This window comes from Poeciliopsis prolifica, unplaced genomic scaffold (assembly GCF_027474105.1).
Source record: "Poeciliopsis prolifica strain line A6 unplaced genomic scaffold, Auburn_PproV2 SCAFFOLD020, whole genome shotgun sequence".
Classification (NCBI taxonomy): domain Eukaryota; kingdom Metazoa; phylum Chordata; class Actinopteri; order Cyprinodontiformes; family Poeciliidae; genus Poeciliopsis; species Poeciliopsis prolifica.
The window spans coordinates 965,523-984,027 of NW_026562395.1; the positions used below are offsets into that span (position 1 = coordinate 965,523).

The window sequence follows — 18,505 nt, forward strand, 5'->3', positions numbered from 1 at the left end:
CTCTGAGCTCGGGTCCTCTACCAGAGGCCTGGGAGCTTGAGGGTTCTGCGCAGTATCTTGGCTGTGCCAAGGACTGCACATTTCTGGACTGAGATGTCTGTTGTTCCTGGGATCTGTTGTAGCCACTGATCCAGTTTGGGGGTTACTGCCCCGAGGACCACAGGCACCACTGTGGTCTTCACCTTCCAGGCCCTCTCCAGTTCTTCCCTGAGGCCCTGGTATTTCTCCAGTTTCTCGTGCTCCTTTTTCCTGATGTTGCAATCACTTGGTATTGCTACATCTACCACAACAGCTTTCCTCTGTTGTTTATCCACTACCGATATATATATATATATATATTCCTAATAATGACCTTTTTCTATAAAAATACAGACTGATTTTTTTATAAGCCTTAATTTATCTTCACTGAGAATTTTCTGTTTCTCCTAATGTTAAGATTAGAAGACTAAGTCAGACCAATAAAAAACATTTTTGATAAATTTGTTCTCAATGTAAAGTATGTTGAAACCTACTTAATGATTGAGTTTCAAGAGCCACAACAAAGGCCAATTTTTTTAAATAACATGAATGTCAACCTGACTAAGCATGGGCAGCATTTTCATTTGACTACTTTCTGAGTTAAAATGTGTTTTTAGAGAAGTAATTGGCAAAAAAAAGAAAAACAAAGACTTCCTTGTCATCATTGGTTACAACTTCTCTGTCATGTTTGCTCTAAGGTTTCTAACCCACATGCAAGAACACAATCAGGTAGGCAGTTAAAGCACAATAATGATTTATTGAGACCGAGGAAAAAGGGAAAGGAGATGGGTTCTGGAGCGGGTAACCGGTTCGTCCGACTGTCAATGAGATGGTACAGGTTAGTGAGCGGGTAGGAGAGAGTCTCTCCGGATTTAACAGATTGGATCTTACTTGGAGGGGGTGAGTATGACTGCTGGCAGAGTACTGGAGAACTGAGCTGGTTGGAGGGCGGACAGGAAATCCTGGTCTCTTGGGGAGGCGTCCAAAGCGATCGAGTAGCAACGGAGGCTAGGAATTCCGGGGCAGACGGCTCACTCGGGAAATCAAGGAGACGGCGGGTTTACCTAACGTGAGAGACAGTGTTGTAGTACTCGAAAACGGTCTTGGTCTCGAGACCGGTCTTAAGACCATTTTTTGATAGTCTCGGTCTTGTCTCGGACTCGGACATTGAGGACTCGGTATTTTATTTCAAGACCGGTCAAGACCACAACTGTGAAAATAACGCTAAATCATCAGTATCAATTTCTTTAAGATCCTTCTTTTTATTGGATGCACTCCTGATTCAAATCCAAGCAATAACCCGTCTCATTGGTAAATGCATGTTGTTGTTTTTTTTAACTGCTGTCGCCCCACCCCCTTTCACCTTGAGCTGCGGACTGCAGCACTTCGATTGAAAGTTACAAGTGGTTGTCTGGGAAGGGGATAAGATGTCGGCCAAATCATCGGTTATAAAATTTGGCTATTTAAATCACAAACAATACATTTGTAAAGCAACATTGAGAAAAAAGCATACAGCGCAATGTAAGTTCTGCAGTGCTTCACTATCAGAGACGGTGGGGACTACGTCCAACTTTTATCGACACCTTGAAAGAAAGCACAAAGAAAGGTAAGCTGTGTGTAAAAGTGATATTAGGAAAGCTAGCAAGTTAACATAAGCAATTTCCTCGGTATCAAAATTATTCTACCCGGCCATCACACAGTTCTTATTTCAATATTAGCTACACATATTAAGTTAGCTAAAGTTATATATGTATGCTTTATCTTACTGGCGCTGGTCTTGGTCTTGACTCGGTCTCGACTTCCCTCGGTCTTGGTCTTGACTTGGTCCCGGACCCTAAAAGTCTTGGTCTTGTCTCGGTCTCGATACACTCTGGTCTTGGTCTTGTCTTGGTCTCGGGTTAGGTGGTCTTGAACACAACACTGGTGAGAGAAAACAGGAGTTAGATCGGAGTAGATCTCGGAGGGCCTATCATGCAACGATTGTTACCGAGGTAAACAAAACACTCAGGCGGAGAGGAGTCGTTCCGCCACTGTCCTATAAGCACCCAGGCCGAGCCCTCCAAACAAGCTGCAGGTGTGTCGATGGGGTTGGCATGGCACAACTCCAGGGGCTCTGCATCCTAGCGACACCTGGTGGGTGCCATGGGAAGCAGCAGGTGCTCCAGGGAGACAACAAAAAAAAAAAGAAAAACAAAAAGAAACAAAAGAAGAACACAGACCCTGACACTCTCCACACAATCTGTGCACAAGCATGGATAAATGTCAATCTCTGGATTTACAGTGGGGGTAGAGACAACCTAACCTAACCTAACAAAGGTTGGTGTAACTGCACTAAAAGGCCGGTCTACCAAGCACTGACTGGAGGGAACTGAAAACAAATCTTCATTATTTAACTGACGGCAGACATTTCCCACTTTAGAGGCCGTATCTGCTGACAGAAGAATAAATATTCTTCAGTTTGTGCTTCTAAGAAACAGGTAACATGTTAAATGTGAATGTCTTTCTCCTGAAACTGTCGTTTTTATTTCTGGTGGACGTCACCTTTATTTGGTAAGCAATACTTTGCTTACCACATAATGCAAACACCAGAGGCTTCCGCTCACACGTGGCTTATAAATGTCACACAAACCATAAGGGAGCGGAAAATTGTCAAAACCAAGATTTGAACAAAGATTTAGCAAAAACAGGAATATGCAAAATACATTGGTTTGTCAGCACTCATGTACGCTACAGCCAGAAGATTTGTGCTTTGTTTTCTTTCTACTGGTTACAAACAAGTTACACAAGTGAAAACATTTGTAGAATAGGACAAAAACAAATATTCTACCCTGCTTGTTTCTCAGCTCAGATTTTGGGGGAAGTATTGAGTTTCTCTTTTAAAAATGTGTTTACCAGTGTACTGTCTTTCCCACTTCACCACGAAGTAAAGGACCGGCAGCAAGGTTCAACACCTTTCTTCCATTAACACACTGAAGACAATTCTCTTTGTCCACAGGTTTAATAATGCAGAAAGTGTGAAACTGAAATAAATACAACAAAAAATGCGATTACAACATGCACCATTTTGTTACAGTAAAATATCATGAAAAAACTAAACATGAGTAGATAACAAACAGTATACATACAGACGATGACACGAAAGACGAAGGATGGAGGCAGATGGACGTGGATAACAATCAGACATCAAGCACCATGTAAACATCCACCGATTTTTACTTCCTGTGACGTCACTTGCTATTTACAAAATCTCCTGTTGGGGGTGCTAAAACTATACTTACAACAACACTAACACCACTCTAACAGCACACTCCCCGCCTGGCATAGATAAATGCCACTATCAACATTGAATAAGAAACACGTTCAAAACAGTGTAGTCCTACGTCGGCGGTAACAGAAGAATGAGCTCCGTCACTGGTCTTAGAAATACTTTAGTTCCATCCTGCCTTGACACCTTGACCTCTGCTGTGCGGACCTTGTTGTCTTGACTGGGGAGAACTTGAGTAATAATTCCCAGCGGCCATTTGTAACCCATGTTAAAATCTAACACAAATAGGAGTAAATAGTTGATTAAAAAGTCTGTAAACAGAAAATTGTATCGCTGCCCCTTTAAGAGACCAGCGTCACAGGTGCAGCGTCAGAGTGACGCTGCAGCTCACAGGCGGGAGAGAGAGAGCGCAGAGGAGGAATCGGAGTGGAGCGGTTATTAATGAACAACGAAAGTTAATTTAATTAAGAAACATAATCTACCTGGTCGGGAACTGACAGGAATTTTATTGAGAATATTGGTTTTGGTGAGTTTTATGTTTATTTTTTTTTTTTGTACTTTCACCGTATTGTACTGTAAAAAATGTTGCCGTTACAATAGCCGTTACAATAGCCGTTAAGAAGAAATGTTCCGTTATAAACTGTTATTTGGTTAACATATTGAGTAAAGAAGAATGTATTTGTATAATTTGAAGATTTAAAAAGAGTTTTATTGTGTTTGCGACCTGTTATACAGGTCAGGTTTTTTGCTTGGTTGGAAGCTCGGACGGAGCCAGGATTTATTTGCCTTGTGCGGCGCGCACATTCACGGATCGGATTCAGGATGGCGAGCCAGACCCAGAGCGTCAATTCACCTTCTCCATCACATTAAGGAGGGACTCTCCTGCGTGTAGTAAGAACTGATAATTTATTGAATTATTATTTTTGTCTGGATTGAGTCAACTAAGACTTTTCATTGAACTGAAGAACTGAATACATATTTGAAAATACTTTGATTTTTATATATTATATCTTTGAATGTGTTTTGAATAATTGTATTTCATTTTGGTGAAGAGTGATATATTCTTTATTTATTTATTTTCTTCTTTTTTTTAGTTTCATTTACCTTCTTATTGAGAATTTTTAGAGTTTTCTTTGTTTATGTGTTGCATCTTATTTTTGTGTTTTACATTTAGTAAATTATTAGTTTATTACACTTAAGCAGCGGTCTCTGGTGCTGTTATTCTTGCTCCCCACTCCTTAGAGCCTAGAACTGGTCCAGTGGCGCGGTTAGCAGTGTGATACCGGTGCTACACATTCATTCCTCTTGAGTTGCTGGTCTCGTAGAAGCACAATGCTCCCAGTCTCCAGATTGTCGTGCCACTTCCTTCTTGGCTGCAATGTTGACAGATACTGTCTTCTCCATTTGCTCCAGAAAGTTTGGGCCAGATGCTGGACTTGGCCTCATTGCTGCTTACAGAGGTCCTTGACATTAGGGTCTTCAGGTGGAACTGATGGAACACCTATCTTTTGAGTTAGGAGGGTAGCTGGGGTGAGTATAACTGGGTCACTTGGATCAGTAGACACTGGTAGGAGAGGCCTTGAATTTATAATTGCTACCACTTCTGCCATCAGTGTAGTAAGCACCTCATGTGTCAAACTTGATGTCCCAACGTGCAGAAACATTGAATCCAGGATTTTTTTGGCTATGCCAATTAACCTTTCCTATGACCCTGCTCATGGGTTAAAGACCCATGAGCAGCCTCTGCCTGCCAAATACTTCTCAACAGATTTGGAGTCAATATTAGATGGGATCTTTAGGTCTGCTGATGCACTCACAAAATTTGTGCCTCTGTCCGATCGGATCTGCTTCACAGGACCTCGAATGGCCAAAAATCTACTGAGGGCATTGATAAAGCAGGAGGTGTCTAAAGACTCGATGACCTCAATGTGAACTGCTCTAACAGCCATGCAAATAAATATCACAGCCCATCTTTTACTATGGGCGAGACCACCCCTTGTACACCTTGCAACAACATTCCATGGGCCAAACACATCCAATTCAATGTAAGTAAATGGAGGATCCATGGAGAGACGATCTGCTGGCAGTTCGGCCATATTTTGTTGTTGAGGGACACCACGGAGCTTTCAACATGTGACACAATGATAAATGACATTGCCAACCAGTCTCTTCAAACCAATAATCCAGACACCTGCTGCACGAATTGCACCTTCGGTGAAGTGACGGCCTTGGTGCAGGGTTTGTTCATGGTACTATCGGACCAACAGTGTGGCAATATGGGTCTTACCAGGAATGATCTTAGGATGCTTTTCTTCCAGAGAAATTTCTCCAAGTCTCATCCGACCACCTACTCTTAGGATGTTGTGTTTATCAATAAAAGGATCCAGGACCTTAAGAGGACTACCTCGTGAGATCACTTGACCGTTTTTGAGACAGGCCAATTCTTCAGCATATGCCTCTTCCTGGACAGTCCGAATAATGACATCCTCTGATAGATTGAACTGGTCAGGTGTGCCTGCTTTCTGACATAAGTGCCAACTTATACACTGTTTTCTGTGACCATATGAAAGCTGACTGCAACATGAAGAAGAGTAGCAATGGCACGTCTCAAAGCTTGCCAGGTAGAGAACTTAGAAAAGCGATGGGAACCAAGCAATGTAAGAGAAGCCTGCGTTTTCAGAGTGGAGATTTGGGGACGGACTTCAACATCCATGTTTGGCTCCACAAGCTCAAAGGAATCTTGTTCTAAAGATTCTTGTCTAGGCTCAGTAAGAAAACTAGGCCCTCTAAGCCAAGATGTATTTGAGAGAAAGGCAGCTGATACAGATCTTGTTGCACAGTCTGCCGGATTTTCTTCTGTTGACACATACTTCCACTGCTGGGAGGATCTTCTTATGCGCACAACACGGTTGCTAACGTATACATAAAAATACCTTTTTTCTTTATTTATGTATCCGAGCACCACCTTACTATCAGTGTAGAAGGTTGTTGCATCCACATGCACGTCAAGTTCAGATAATATGAAGTCTGCCAGCTCTACAGCCAGTACAGCTGCACAAAGCTCAAGTCTGGGAACTGTGTGTTCAGGTCTGGGTGCCAGTTTTGCCTTCCCCATGACAAAGCCAGTTTGTACACTTCCTGCCTCATCCTCCACCTTGAGATAGGCAACTGCTGCAATAGCCTTGGTTGATGTGTCTGAAAAAACACAGTTCTCTTGTCTTTGCAGTTGAAAGAGAACCTTCGGTATAGGGTCTTGGAATCTTCAAGCTACTTAGATCTTTCAGTGAATCTCGCCAAATCATCCATTGTTCCTCCATCATGTCAGGAAGACGATAATCCCAGTCTACTCTTTGCTGTGTCAGCTCTCTCAGAATGTACTTCCTTTGGATGGTCACAGGAGCCACAAATCCTAAAGGGTCGTACACACTGTGTACCACAGACAAGACGCCTCGACGTGTAAAGGGTTTCTCTTCTTGATCGATTTTGAGTACAAATGCGTCAGACTCCAAGTTCCAGTTCAGTCCCAAGCTCCGTTGTTCAGGAAGAACGTCTGAGCTTAGGTCCAAATCCTTCAAGTCGTTTGCGCGGTCTTCAGCAGGAAAAGCTTCCATAACTTCTTTGTTGTTAGAAGCAATTTTGTGGAGCCTCAAGTTAGAGTTTGCTAGAACATCCTGTGTGTTCTTCAGCAGACTGACTGCACCTTTTACAGTAGAAAAGGACTTAAGTGCATCGTCCACATAGAAGTCACGGTTGACAAAGTCTTTCACTCCAGGGTCATGGTGTGATTCTTCCTCCATCGCAGCTTGCCTAAGGCAGTAAATAGCGACTGCTGGACTGGGGCTGTTTCCAAACACATGTACTGTCATGCGGTACTCAATGACTTCCTGTGTAGGGTCATTGTCCCTGAACCAAAAGAACCGTAAGAAGTTACGATCCTCTTCCCTCACAAGGAAGGAATGAAACATTTGTTTGATGTCTGCAGTTATGGCAATGGCTTCTTTGCGAAATCTCATCAGAACACCAAGGAGTAGATTGTTGAGGACATTATTTAAAGACACCCCCTGATGCTGTGCACTTGAATCAAACACAACACGAATGTTGCCAGGCTTCTTTGGGTGATACACCCCAAAAATAGGAAGGTACCACCGTTCCTGGTTCGGTTTGAGAAGTGGAGCAACTTCAGCATGTCCATTTTCAAATATTTTTTCCATAAAGGAGAAGAAGTGTTGGCTCATCTGTGGTTTCCTCTCTAGGTTGTGTTTGAGAGAGTGAAATCGCGTAATGGCCTGCTGTCTATTATCAGGGAGGTGCTGTCTCGGCTGTCTGAATGGTAGAGGAGCTACCCAGCTATTTTTTACACCTTGTTTTTTTTTTACACCTTGTTTCATTATTGCCATGAAGGCAAGATCTTCAAAGGATGAAGCTTGTTTATTATCTTCGCTTGTAAGTTGGAACACTGTGCGACCTAGCTCAAAACCTTCTACCTCGTTGACATCTTTTGATCTTTTGGGACTGTATCTCTCTTTAACATGTAGAACACTTGGACAGGGCTCAAAAATGGTTGTACGAGCCTGTTCGAGAATGTTGGTGAAATATGTGTTCACGCTGAGTGGCTTATGAACACGCCCAAGGCAGACTTTGCCCACAATCACCCATCCTAAAGTAAGTTTCTGAGCATAGGGAGCTTCTGGTGGGCCATTGATGCATTTGTGAACCTTATGAAGCCTGATGATGTCACGTCCAAGTAGGAGCATAATAGGGACATCTGGTTCAAGTTCTGGGATGAGGTGAGCGATTGGTTTGAGATGTTCGTGATAAAGAGCAGCACTCGGTGTTGGAATTTCTGCTCTGTTGTCTGGTATCTCGTTACACTCCAGCAGACTTGGTAGTAGCTGCACTGTTTTACCATCCACTGACTCTATACAGAAGTCTGAAGCTACTCTTCCCATATTTTCAGACATTCCACAGCAAGTCTTTAGTGAGTACGAAGCAGCCGGGCCTTGAACACCAAACGTGTCGAAGAAACTCGAGTGTGCCAGAGATCTGTTACTCTGTTCATCTATGATAACATAAGCCTTTATAGCTTTGTCACTTTCTCCTTTAGGATAGACTCTGGCCAGGCATATCTTGGAGCAGTTCTTGACTGCACGGTCTCCTCCACAGACTGAAGTGCACTGGCTAGTAACTTCTGAAGTTTGAATGGGTTCTGGCTCCCCACCGTGCTCTATTGGTGGTTTGGTGTCTTTAACCCATGGTGCCTGACCCGGGAGTAGTGCTGAAGAGTGTCTGTCACTGCTGCATTCAGTGCACTTAACAATAGTTTGGCAGTCTCTAGCAGTGTGTGCTGAGGAGTTGCAACACTTAAAACAGATGCCATTTTCTTTGAGAAAAGTTTTCATTTCTTCTAAAGGTTTTTCTCGAAATGCACGACACTTCTGTAATGTGTGGGGCTTGTTATGTATTGGACATCTCTTATCTGGATCCTCCATGTTCTTTTTGTATCTGTTGTATGAACACGCAGCAGCTGATACTTCTGTTTTGTGAACTGAGATTTCCCTTGTTCTGTTTTTCCATGGAGGTCTTTGTATGTTAAGTTTAACTTCATCTTGACAAACAAAGTTGAAGCTAGGATCATTTCTTATTTGTGCTTGATTGTAGATGAATGAGACAAAGACTGAGAATGGGGGGAACGGTACACAATGTAATTGTTTATAAGAAGATCCATGAGAGAGCCATTTTTCTTGTATATTATAAGGTAATTTTTGTGCTACTGCATGTACACCTCTGGGAGTATCAAGATAAGAAAGACCAGGCAGATCTCCCTCAGCCTTAGCTGCATCTAATTCCATCAGTAAATCACTGAGGTCCTGAAGTTTGGTGTGATCCTTGTTTCCAATTTTTGGAAAACTATCAAGCCTCTCAAACAAAGCTTTCTCAATAGCTTCAGATGCACCATAAGAAGCATCTAATCTGCTCCAGATCATGTTCAACCCTTTAGCTGGCTGGTTTATATGGATAGATCTTATGCATTTTGCATGCTTAGTTGATTCACTTCCCAGCCATTTGACAAGCAGGTCCATTTCTTCATCACATGTTAGGTTTAAGTCTCATATGGCATTCTGGAATGAACGTCGCCAGGCCCTGTAGTCTCAAACTCGTTAAACTGTAAAAGACCTGTTGTAACAAGCTCTCGTCGTGCTAGAAATCTGACAAAGTCTGTCATCTGCGAACCAGTTGAGTGAGCAGGCTGCTGGAAGTTGTCACGTTGGGATGTGGGACGAGTTTCCATTGCATTGTTCGTGTCACATGGTTGCTGATTTGCAGTGGGACTGTGTGCAGGCATTAGAGAGTCTTGATCATTTTCTTTTATTGTTCTGTACTGGTGCTCTATCTGTTGCGATGAGGTGGCTTTCTTCATGCATGTCTGCTGAAAGTTTAGCCTGGCTCTCCACATACTCTTGTGCGCTCGGAAGAGTCAACTACTGATGAGAGAAAAGGAAGCCTACATCTGTGTTTTCCTTTGGGTGATTCTCACGAACATGGTCCAACTCGTAGCGAAAATTAAAAAACATTATATACTCACAAGAACACTCACTCCTTATAAAAGAGATCCTAATTTTACTTTTCACTGTAAAATTATAATCTATATGTTCAATTTCTAGGTATTTTTAAACATTTTAGTCTAACTTTGAGCAAATAAATTCATTACCGTAACATGATTTCCATGAAGAAATTTGAAACCACAAAACCTTTTTTCTTGCATTTTTTGGACACCCAGGATTTCAGTGTGGACAGAGGGACAGATATAAACAAAAGTAGACATTTTCAACAAAATGTTTTATTTTAATACAAAAAATAATTTCATCACCGTAACAGTGTTGCAAAATTCAAAGTCAATTTTGATTGTGATTTTGTATCAAATCATTATATTGAAAAAACAATATAACCATAGTATAAAGGGTTTGGTACATTTCTTGAAGGGACTAAAATATAAAATTAATTCATGCAACTAATCTAAATAAATCCTCATAAAGTTAACATAGCGGTAATGAAAAAACATATGTCGGTAATGAATAACAATGTTTCGGTAGTGAATCCTTCATAGCTATATTATATAACTACACAATAAAATACTCTTGTAAAACATATTTTAAATTTTTATTTAAGTTTATTAAGTCAATGCTATTGTTCTAAACAGAAGACAATGGGAAACAGTTTGATTTAGGGTAAATGCAAAAGCAAACAAGGCACAGGGAGATAATAGGTCATCAGAAGAAAGGCACAGAGAGACAATAGATATTGAACTTGAAAATAACAGGAAACACTACAATCAATCAATCAAATTTTATTTGTATAGCACATTTCAGCTACAAGGCATTTCAAAGTGCTTTACATTATAAACACAAAACACAAAGGCATGCAACATAGAATAAAATACCAACTTTTTTTTTTTTTTTTAGAAGGTCAAACAGGAAACAATGCTAGTACACAAGAAATCAAAAGTGGTGTCAGTGGACTTTCTTCTTGTACTTAGCCCAGATTTCTGACACCACACAGAAGTGTCTTGCGGATGAAGAGGTAGGCAGTGGTTCAGGAATGATTTCTTTGATGTCATCTAAATAGTACCACACCTTCTCACCAGCAAATCTTATTGATGGGGTGTAGAAGCGGTTGTCTCCCGCGCAGCTCATTGTATCAACCTCATACTGACCTCTGGCAATCTGGATTAATGAAGTAAAAACAAGTTTATCAACTGCGTCTTTCAAAGACAATTTGATTATGATGATTATTACCTCCACATTACATATTGACAATTTGAATCCAATACTTGCACACCTGACTTCCCATTCTCCATTCAGTCTTAAACCTACCTGTGTCACTGTGCCAGGATAGAGGTCTCCATCATAGTCCACAAGGACCCATGTTCCGACTTTGATGGTCTCTTCAGATTCCCTTTGAGCGAAAACAAACTCCTTTGGGGAGAAACAGTCACAAGAGTGACTACAGAAGCACGAGACCTCTTGAAATTTAATATTTCCTGGTTCAGTAGCAACAACCTGTGGAGACACTATGTTTAGTTTCATCTGCCAAAACATGAAAATGTCAGGTTTATATAACATACATTTGTTTTAAAATACAAACTTTAATTGATACCTGATGGATTTTCATAGTTCCTGGGACTGATTTCAGGAATGGAGGAACTAGTTCTCCACAGGAAGCAATATTATCCTCTGTTACTTCAAAAAGCCTAACAGATGAGTGCTTTGCTAGATTCTCCAGTAGAGCAGAAGCATTTGGGATATCTGTGCCATAGGCCACCACACGATCTGCCAGGTTTTTAAGCGCTCCTCCTACTCCATCAGGAGCTCCCTTCCCATGAGAAGCCTCAGTCAAGTTCCATGTGACAGTCTCAAACCCTTTCATGAAAGGTACTGTGGACGCAAGGTAGAATGCTATCTTGTTTCGATATTGAGATGTTGGTCCATCAGACAGAAAGTGAATATTTTTTGCCAGGGGGTAGTTAGATCTTATGTAGTCTAAAACTGGTTGCAAATGTGCCCATGTAGCAACAGCATCATGCTGGAGACTGGCAGACACAGTAGCAAAGAACTCAACATGACCATGAGTGTAGTATAACACCCCGGTATGGAGTGTGACTTGCTGATAGGATCCACCAAAGTGAGTGTCCTTGATTTCTTTGCTCCATTTACAAGTGTAGTTTTCGCTGTAGTCGACATGGACTATAACATCATGCTGGGTCAAATTTTCTTTTAATTGTTTAAGATGAGTGAACTGGTGCCAAATATTGTACAAATGAGTACAGATCCGGGGCAGTTCCATCTTTGTTAGCTCTACAAGCCTTTCAATACTAGCAACTTTCTTCTCCATGGTTGTGACTTTGATGTCTGTCTCAGTGGTAGTGCCACCCTGAGGGCTTTGTTACTGGTGTTGACCTTGTTGTCCACTCAGTCCAAGATATGATGTTGTTTTTTGTTGTTGGATCCACATTGACAGGGAAGGTAAGATCTTTGCAGACTTCACATCTACCATACATACAATCAATGTTTTTTGAATCACAGACAGATGAAGCCACTACATCAGTAACAGATAACGTATGTATCATTCCAAGATGGTGCATTTTTTTTAACTTTACTTGAAAAATTCTCATGAATTTTGCAGGCACATGTCTCTCTGTCCGTGATCTTTGGTCTCACTATCCAGAAGGGCTTCAGCTTAAAAAACTGGGAGCGGGACACATTGAGGCCTGGGTTGTCTTTAAGAAATCTCTTCTGGAGATTTTCCATGGTGTCTGAGAGGAACCTCTTCCTGTAAATTTGTCCACCCTTCCTGACTTCCCCAGCTTTTCCGTTTATTAATGTGGACACATTATCTCTGTTTAGGAACAGTCTGACATTGTCACTCATCTCTCTTCTTTTGCTTCTCTCACACTGTTTCTTCCGGTTATCTCTCCTCTTTTTGGCTTGACTTGTAATTACACTTCTGGACCTGTGTGCCTCCATTCGTTTTAATTTTTTCTTCAAACAATCTAGTTCCTTTTTTTTCTCGATGATAATTTGCTGTGCCTTCCTTAGTTTTTCTGTTAATTTGTTTGTTTTTTCTGCTTTGGTCATAAGGTTGTGGTTGAAGCTGAGGGTTGCTTTCATTCATACTGTCATCTGAGGGAGGGGTTTCATTTAGTATGTCCTGAACTGTTTGTTTCTTTTTATTGTATCTGTTTGAATTTTCCCTCCATTTTTTTCGCTGTTTCTGCAGCTGCCTGGGTGTCAGATCTGCAGCTGCCTTTAACAACCCTTTTTCCTTGCGCTTCTTATATCTGTTAAAATAAAATATCAATAGGAACATTTGTGAGACAGCAAAGTCTTCAACATACTCCATACTGTATTTGCACATTGTAAGCGTGAAAAAGAAAAATAGAAGGAGAGCTGAGACAGAGGGGAAAAAAGAGGGAGAAAGAGGCACAGAGAGACACTACCTTTCCCTTTCCTTCCTTCTATACTCCTCTAGAAGCTCCGGATTGTTATAAATCTTCTATGATTCTCCACTCTAGCTCTTGATGCTGCCCTCTTATGTTCACTTCCTTTTGCCCTTCATATTAGGTGATATCAATTAGGATAAATGAGCATAAAAATTTTGCCCCCCAAAAAGTTGAAAGTGTAATAAACAATAACAAACATTACATTATAAATCAACATTTATCTATTTACTATTGCAAAATGACACTATTCATCACCGTAATATTATTTCTTATTACTGCAACAGGCCTTAGATTACGTGGTAATGAAAGTTATGCATTACGGTAATGAATGACATCCACATGAGCTAGCTTAAAATTCTAGAATACCATGATGACTCAGCTAAACTTTTCTCACAAACAGTATGAACTGACTTTTATTAAAATATTCAGAATTATTTAATAGCAAATTGTTACATATTATCAAATTTGATTATTTTATATACATTTAAACAAATTTATGATATTTTTTGTAAACTTGCTTGATTATAATGATAAATTGAGGTGAAAGCGTTTTTTTTCTACTTAGGACACATTACGGTAATGAATTTGTGACTTCAAAAACAGTTAAAAAACATAAAAAAAACAATGATCTTTGCAAAATATTAGAAATAATGATTGTTCAAATAAAATAATTTTTTTTTTTTTAGTTTTTTTTTAGTACGCCCCTAAAATCTTATAAGACATTCGATAGGTTGGGTTCGTGAGAATCACCCACTTGTTCCTGCCACTGCTTCTAAGGCTTCTGCCTTTGCTATGGCTGCAGCAGTCTCCTTTTCTATAGTCAACATTTCCATTGAAGCTTCTAGACGAGCCTTTTCCATTTTTATTAACTTCATTTCTTTTTCTGCAAATACTAAACGTGCCTTTGCCGCTTCAGCGTTAGCCCTGGCTTTTGCAGCCGCAGCGCTAGTTGCTGTTCCACTGGAACAAACAGTGGAACAGCAACTGTTGATGCACAAGACCTTGTCTTTAATGACGCTGACTTTGTCTCCATATTGCAGGTCGGTAGAAGCTGTATTGTGTGATGACAGTTGCTGTAGTGACACTCACTGGATTACCTCGTGTATAACGTGTCGTCTTTTCACTGTACTGTCTTTCCCACTTCACCACGAAGTAAAGGACCGGCAGCAAGGTTCAACACCTTTCTTCCATTAACACACTGAAGACAATTCTCTTTGTCCACAGGTTTTATAATGCAGAAAGTGTGAAACTGAAATAAATACAACAAAAAATACGATTACAACATGCACCATTGTGTTACAGTAAAATATCATGAAAAAACTAAACATGAGTAGATAACAAACAGTATACATACAGACGATAACACGAAAGACGAAGGATGGAGGCAGATGGATGTGGATAACAATCAGACATCAAGCACCATGTAAACATCCACCGATTTTTACTTCCTGTGACGTCACTTGCTATTTAAAAAATCTCCTGTTGGGGGTGCTAAAACTATACTTACAACAACACTAACACCACTCTAACAGCACAACCAGAGAGTTTAATAGCATCCACCACATAGCAAAATGGCAGATATTTTGTTGATGTGCCCGGTGCTAATACATTGAATGCATTCCTTTCAGAGCGCATTCATGTTGAGAGAGGTAGAACAGGATTGTGCAGATATGATTACTTCAGTAAAAGTGAAAAAGTTCAGCAATTTCAGAACTTTTCAAAAGATTGAAAAAGGTCAAAAAAGATGTTTGACATTCAATCTACCAACTCAAAGAACAATCGGTTCCAAAACACTGCAGAATGTTTTTCAGTCAACTGCTTACACAATTGGGTGGGAACAAAGCACCTCACCTGCTTTTTAGAGAAATACAATTTCTACATAATCACACATTTCCCGTTTTTGCTTCCAAGTTCTACTTTGACTGGCCCCCATCACTTGTTCAGAGAACAACTTTGCTAACAAGGTCCGGCATGGAGCAACTCACTTCCACTGTGGTCAACGGCAACTTCTCTACTGCAGGACATTTGTCGCAGCACCCCTGGAGCACCAATGATCTCGTCACTGCCGCGGTGTTGTCCATCTGTTTTCTCCTGGGAGTTTCTGGAAACGTCGCGGTGTTAATACTCAAGCCCAACTGGCAGAATATGTCCAATCTGAGTCAGAGTTTAATGCTGAATCTTGCCATTTCTGACCTGCTCAGTCTGCTGACCCTTCCACTTTGGATTTACGCATTTCTGTTTGGCTGGAAATTTGATCTGGTGCCATGCAAACTGTTAGGATATGTCGTGTACTGCAGCATTTATGCCAGCTTACTGACTATGTCTACTAAGCATCCAGCGCTACCTTGTTGTGGTGCGCCAAAGAAGGAGCCATCAGGTAAAAAGGAGAGCACTGCTGTTCATGCTCTGGTTGGTTGCCAGTATCTTGGCCATCCTGGTTTGGTGGTTCGGAATCTGCAAACCAATCAGCAATGGATTAGTTGCGTAGGAGAGTATTCTTCTGATGCCCAGTGGGTGGCTGTTCTGCTAACGGAGACCGTGTTTGTATTCATTTGTTTTATTCTCGTGGCATTTTCATATGTCTGTCTTCAAAAAAGAGTTAACCAGTCAGCCTTTTTCAACAACCCACAGACAACCCGACTATCACCAGTATCGTCAGTTTTTTTGTTCTGTGGGCTCCATATCATACAATAAATGTGCTGGGAGTGGCAGCAATATGTTTGAAAAATGACAATTTGCTCAACTTTTGCCATGAAACCTGGAACGTTTTTGGAGCAGTGACGTTCTAAACAGCTGTCTAAATCCACTCCTGTACGCATTCACTTCTCGTAAAATGTGCAGAGTTTGCAGAAAAACAGAAGAGTTGCAGCAAAGGTTCAGAAATTCCCAAACTGAGATCAGTACAATCACTAAACTTGATAACATCAATATGTTTTGACACCTTTTAAGCAAAACAGAATTGTTACTTTCAGAGGCAAAAGCGCTTTTGTTATCTTTTACGTGCAATGTCAGATTACTTTTTTCAGAGCAGGTTATAGAGCACTTTTGTTAATCACTTGTGAAATTAAATTATAGCACAAAAGATCTTTATGAAAATGTTACTTGGTCTAAGGGATTTCTGTCTTATCTATTTTCATTTCTATTTTTTACACAGAACAAAATCTCTCTCAAAGCTTCAATTAGTGTTGTTTATAACTAAGATAATTTTGTGTTTAACTTCCTTCCTGTGTTTGTGGACCTAAATCTGGACCAAGATAAAAAAGACTAAAATGTTTCGTGGAATCAGGCTGGTTGAAAGAAGACAATCCATTTTTTTATGTTACTCTGTTGCAGCTAAATTCTACTTTGGCGATCTGTGACATTTAGGATTTTGTGAACTAAAATGCCAACAAAGAAGCACATCGGCAGTTATGTTGCAGAAGTGATGTATGTTTTTGCCTATGTCTACCACAAACTGTGTTGCCCTGGACATCCTCGTCACAAAAATAGCAAGCACTGATAGAAAGCAGTGATGATTCAATTGCTTAGAACAACAGTAACAAATGACTAGAGTTGGTTGATCAAGTTTCCGGCTTGATTTAAAAAAAAGGTTGGATAGATTGTACTTATGTGATAGACACAAGTGCAATCTAACCAAGCTTTTTTTTTTGACTGAGTATAGAAACCTAACCAACAAAATCCAGCCCCTTTTTAGTGGGTTTTTTTTTCAATTCCTCTTAATCTGACCAGTTTACTTCCGTGACAGCACATTTAGCACTGTTAACAGCATCATGAGTAATAACTCCTACATGAACACCTTTGATTTCTCTCTACCTCCTCGCACCTAGGTGCCTAACGGACTGATCCCGGCGGTTCTGCTGTCCTTCTGCTTTCTCCTAGGAGTTCCTGGAAACATCGCAGTGATTCTTTTAAAGCCCAAATGGCAGAACATGTCCCACCTGAGCCAGAGTTTGATGCTCAACTTGGCCATTTTTGACCTGCTCTCTCTGCTCACTCTCCCACTGTGGATTTACGCTCTGCTCAACGCCTGGATATTCGGCCTTGAAACCTGTAAGCTTTTAGGATTTCTTGTGTACTGCAGCCTTTATGGCAGCTTGCTGACTGTGACAGCGTTGGGTGTCCAGCGGTACGTTGTGGTGGTGAACCAACGGAGATGCGCTCAGGTACAAAAAATCCACCTGCTGGTTCCACTCTGGTTTGGCGCTCTGATCCTGTCTATCCCTGCTTTGGTGACGGAGCAGGTGGAAACTAAAGAGCAGTGGACGTACTGCTACCCTCAGTTTTCATCTCGGGCTCAGGGATTGGCAGTGCTGCTGTCAGAGACCACATCTGGCTTTGTTTCCTTTTTTGTCGTGGCCTATTCCTACATTCGCCTCCACAGGAGGATTAGACAGGCAACCTTCTTCAACAATCCACAGACGACCAGGCTGTTGACCAGCATCATTGTAAGCAATTTTGTTCTGTGGTCTCCCCTTCATACCATAAATGTATTGGCCCTGGGAGCTATCTGCTTCAAAAATGACAGTTTGTTGATGTCTTGTGTGAACATATGGGACATTGTCAAAGCAATTGCTTTTCTAAATAATTGCATTAACCCACTGCTGTATGCCTTTAACTTCCATAAACTGTGCAGAGTTTGCATAAGCCAAGAAGAATCGGCATATCCTTCACCAACACTGGAAATAAGTACAGTTGCAGAAACTATGATTATCAACTAAAAATGTCATTTTTGTCCACAGAACAGAGCAAAGCTTTGAATGAAAACTTTTGTCCTCTGCTATAAAAAACTGTAAAAAATGGGTTTTAAATTTGAAATCTAAATTTTAGGCAACATTATAGTCTTCACTGAGAGGATTGTGCTGGAATTGTTTTGTTAAGCTTTCTTGTGTTTATATTATACCAATTTTGAATTTGGGTTTCCAATTTTGTTTTTGTTTTTTACAGAGTTGGACTAGATATATATTGTAAAGTATAATTAACCTTGTGCAAATATGAAAATCATGGCCTTCTATAGACTAATATTTACCAAAGTAGGTAAAGTGCTGAGTTAATTTCTACATCAGAACCTTTACATTGTTCAAAACTGTTGTTGTCCATTCTGGCATCTAAACTAAACACAGCCTTTTCTGCAGCAAATCTTTTGTATTTCTATTTGTAAAGTAAAATCAGTTTTCCACACCGGTGTGATGCTTGCCTAAAAACAGAAGCAACCATGTTTGGCGCTT

The 18,505-nt window shown here is 40.6% G+C and overlaps 2 protein-coding genes, 1 long non-coding RNA gene and 2 pseudogenes across 8 annotated transcripts in view; 3 read left to right on the plus strand and 2 right to left on the minus strand.

The window, feature by feature from the left end:
- Nucleotides 1-755: 755 nt before the first annotated feature.
- LOC129369085 (uncharacterized) lies at nucleotides 756-3,279 on the minus strand. Its single transcript, XR_008606916.1, has 4 exons — nucleotides 3,144-3,279; nucleotides 2,006-3,038; nucleotides 910-1,082; nucleotides 756-836 (listed from the first exon to the last, which is right to left on the minus strand). It is a non-coding gene; the product is annotated as an uncharacterized LOC129369085 (long non-coding RNA).
- Nucleotides 3,280-3,675: 396 nt separating this feature from the next.
- LOC129369122 (C-C chemokine receptor type 8-like) overlaps nucleotides 3,676-18,505 on the plus strand; it is a 32,081-nt gene continuing 17,251 nt past the window's right edge. Inside the window, exons 1-2 of one of the 2 annotated variants that reach the window (XM_055044463.1) lie at nucleotides 3,676-3,809; nucleotides 4,019-4,174. The gene's annotated coding sequence lies outside the window, so the exon portion shown is untranslated. Of the gene's footprint in view, nucleotides 3,810-4,018; nucleotides 4,175-17,652; nucleotides 17,726-18,505 lie in introns of those variants that run through there. The other variant, XM_055044464.1, reaches the window with a different exon arrangement.
- Nucleotides 10,504-15,585, minus strand: LOC129369121 (uncharacterized). 5 transcript variants are annotated; one of them, XM_055044458.1, is made up of 6 exons: nucleotides 15,474-15,585; nucleotides 14,035-15,381; nucleotides 13,278-13,390; nucleotides 11,438-13,118; nucleotides 11,155-11,340; nucleotides 10,504-11,004 (listed from the first exon to the last, which is right to left on the minus strand). In XM_055044458.1, exons 4-6 carry the CDS (start codon nucleotides 12,170-12,172, stop codon nucleotides 10,792-10,794), a joined length of 1,134 nt encoding a protein of 377 aa, XP_054900433.1. In that variant the 5' UTR covers nucleotides 12,173-13,118; nucleotides 13,278-13,390; nucleotides 14,035-15,381; nucleotides 15,474-15,585; the 3' UTR covers nucleotides 10,504-10,791. The 5 variants fall into 5 exon arrangements, with proteins under 5 accessions (XP_054900433.1, XP_054900431.1, XP_054900434.1 ...); XM_055044456.1 differs by having other exon boundaries at nucleotides 14,035-14,529; nucleotides 14,635-15,585; XM_055044459.1 differs by having other exon boundaries at nucleotides 14,378-15,585.
- LOC129369277 (C-X-C chemokine receptor type 2-like) lies at nucleotides 15,252-16,218 on the plus strand (annotated as a pseudogene).
- Nucleotides 17,002-17,998, plus strand: LOC129369123 (leukotriene B4 receptor 1-like; annotated as a pseudogene).

What these genes read in the sequence shown, in the direction of transcription:
- LOC129369121 (XM_055044458.1), bottom strand. Translation starts at nt 12,172, where the DNA reads ATGGAGAAGAAAGTTGCTAGTATTGAAAGGCTTGTAGAGCTAACAAAG. An exon ending in GAACTATGAAAATCCATCAG is followed by an intron (nt 11,341 to 11,437) that starts GTATCAATTAAA and finishes GTGTCTCCACAG; the next exon opens with GTTGTTGCTACTGAACCAGG. An exon ending in ATCCTGGCACAGTGACACAG is followed by an intron (nt 11,005 to 11,154) that starts GTAGGTTTAAGA and finishes TCATTAATCCAG; the next exon opens with ATTGCCAGAGGTCAGTATGA.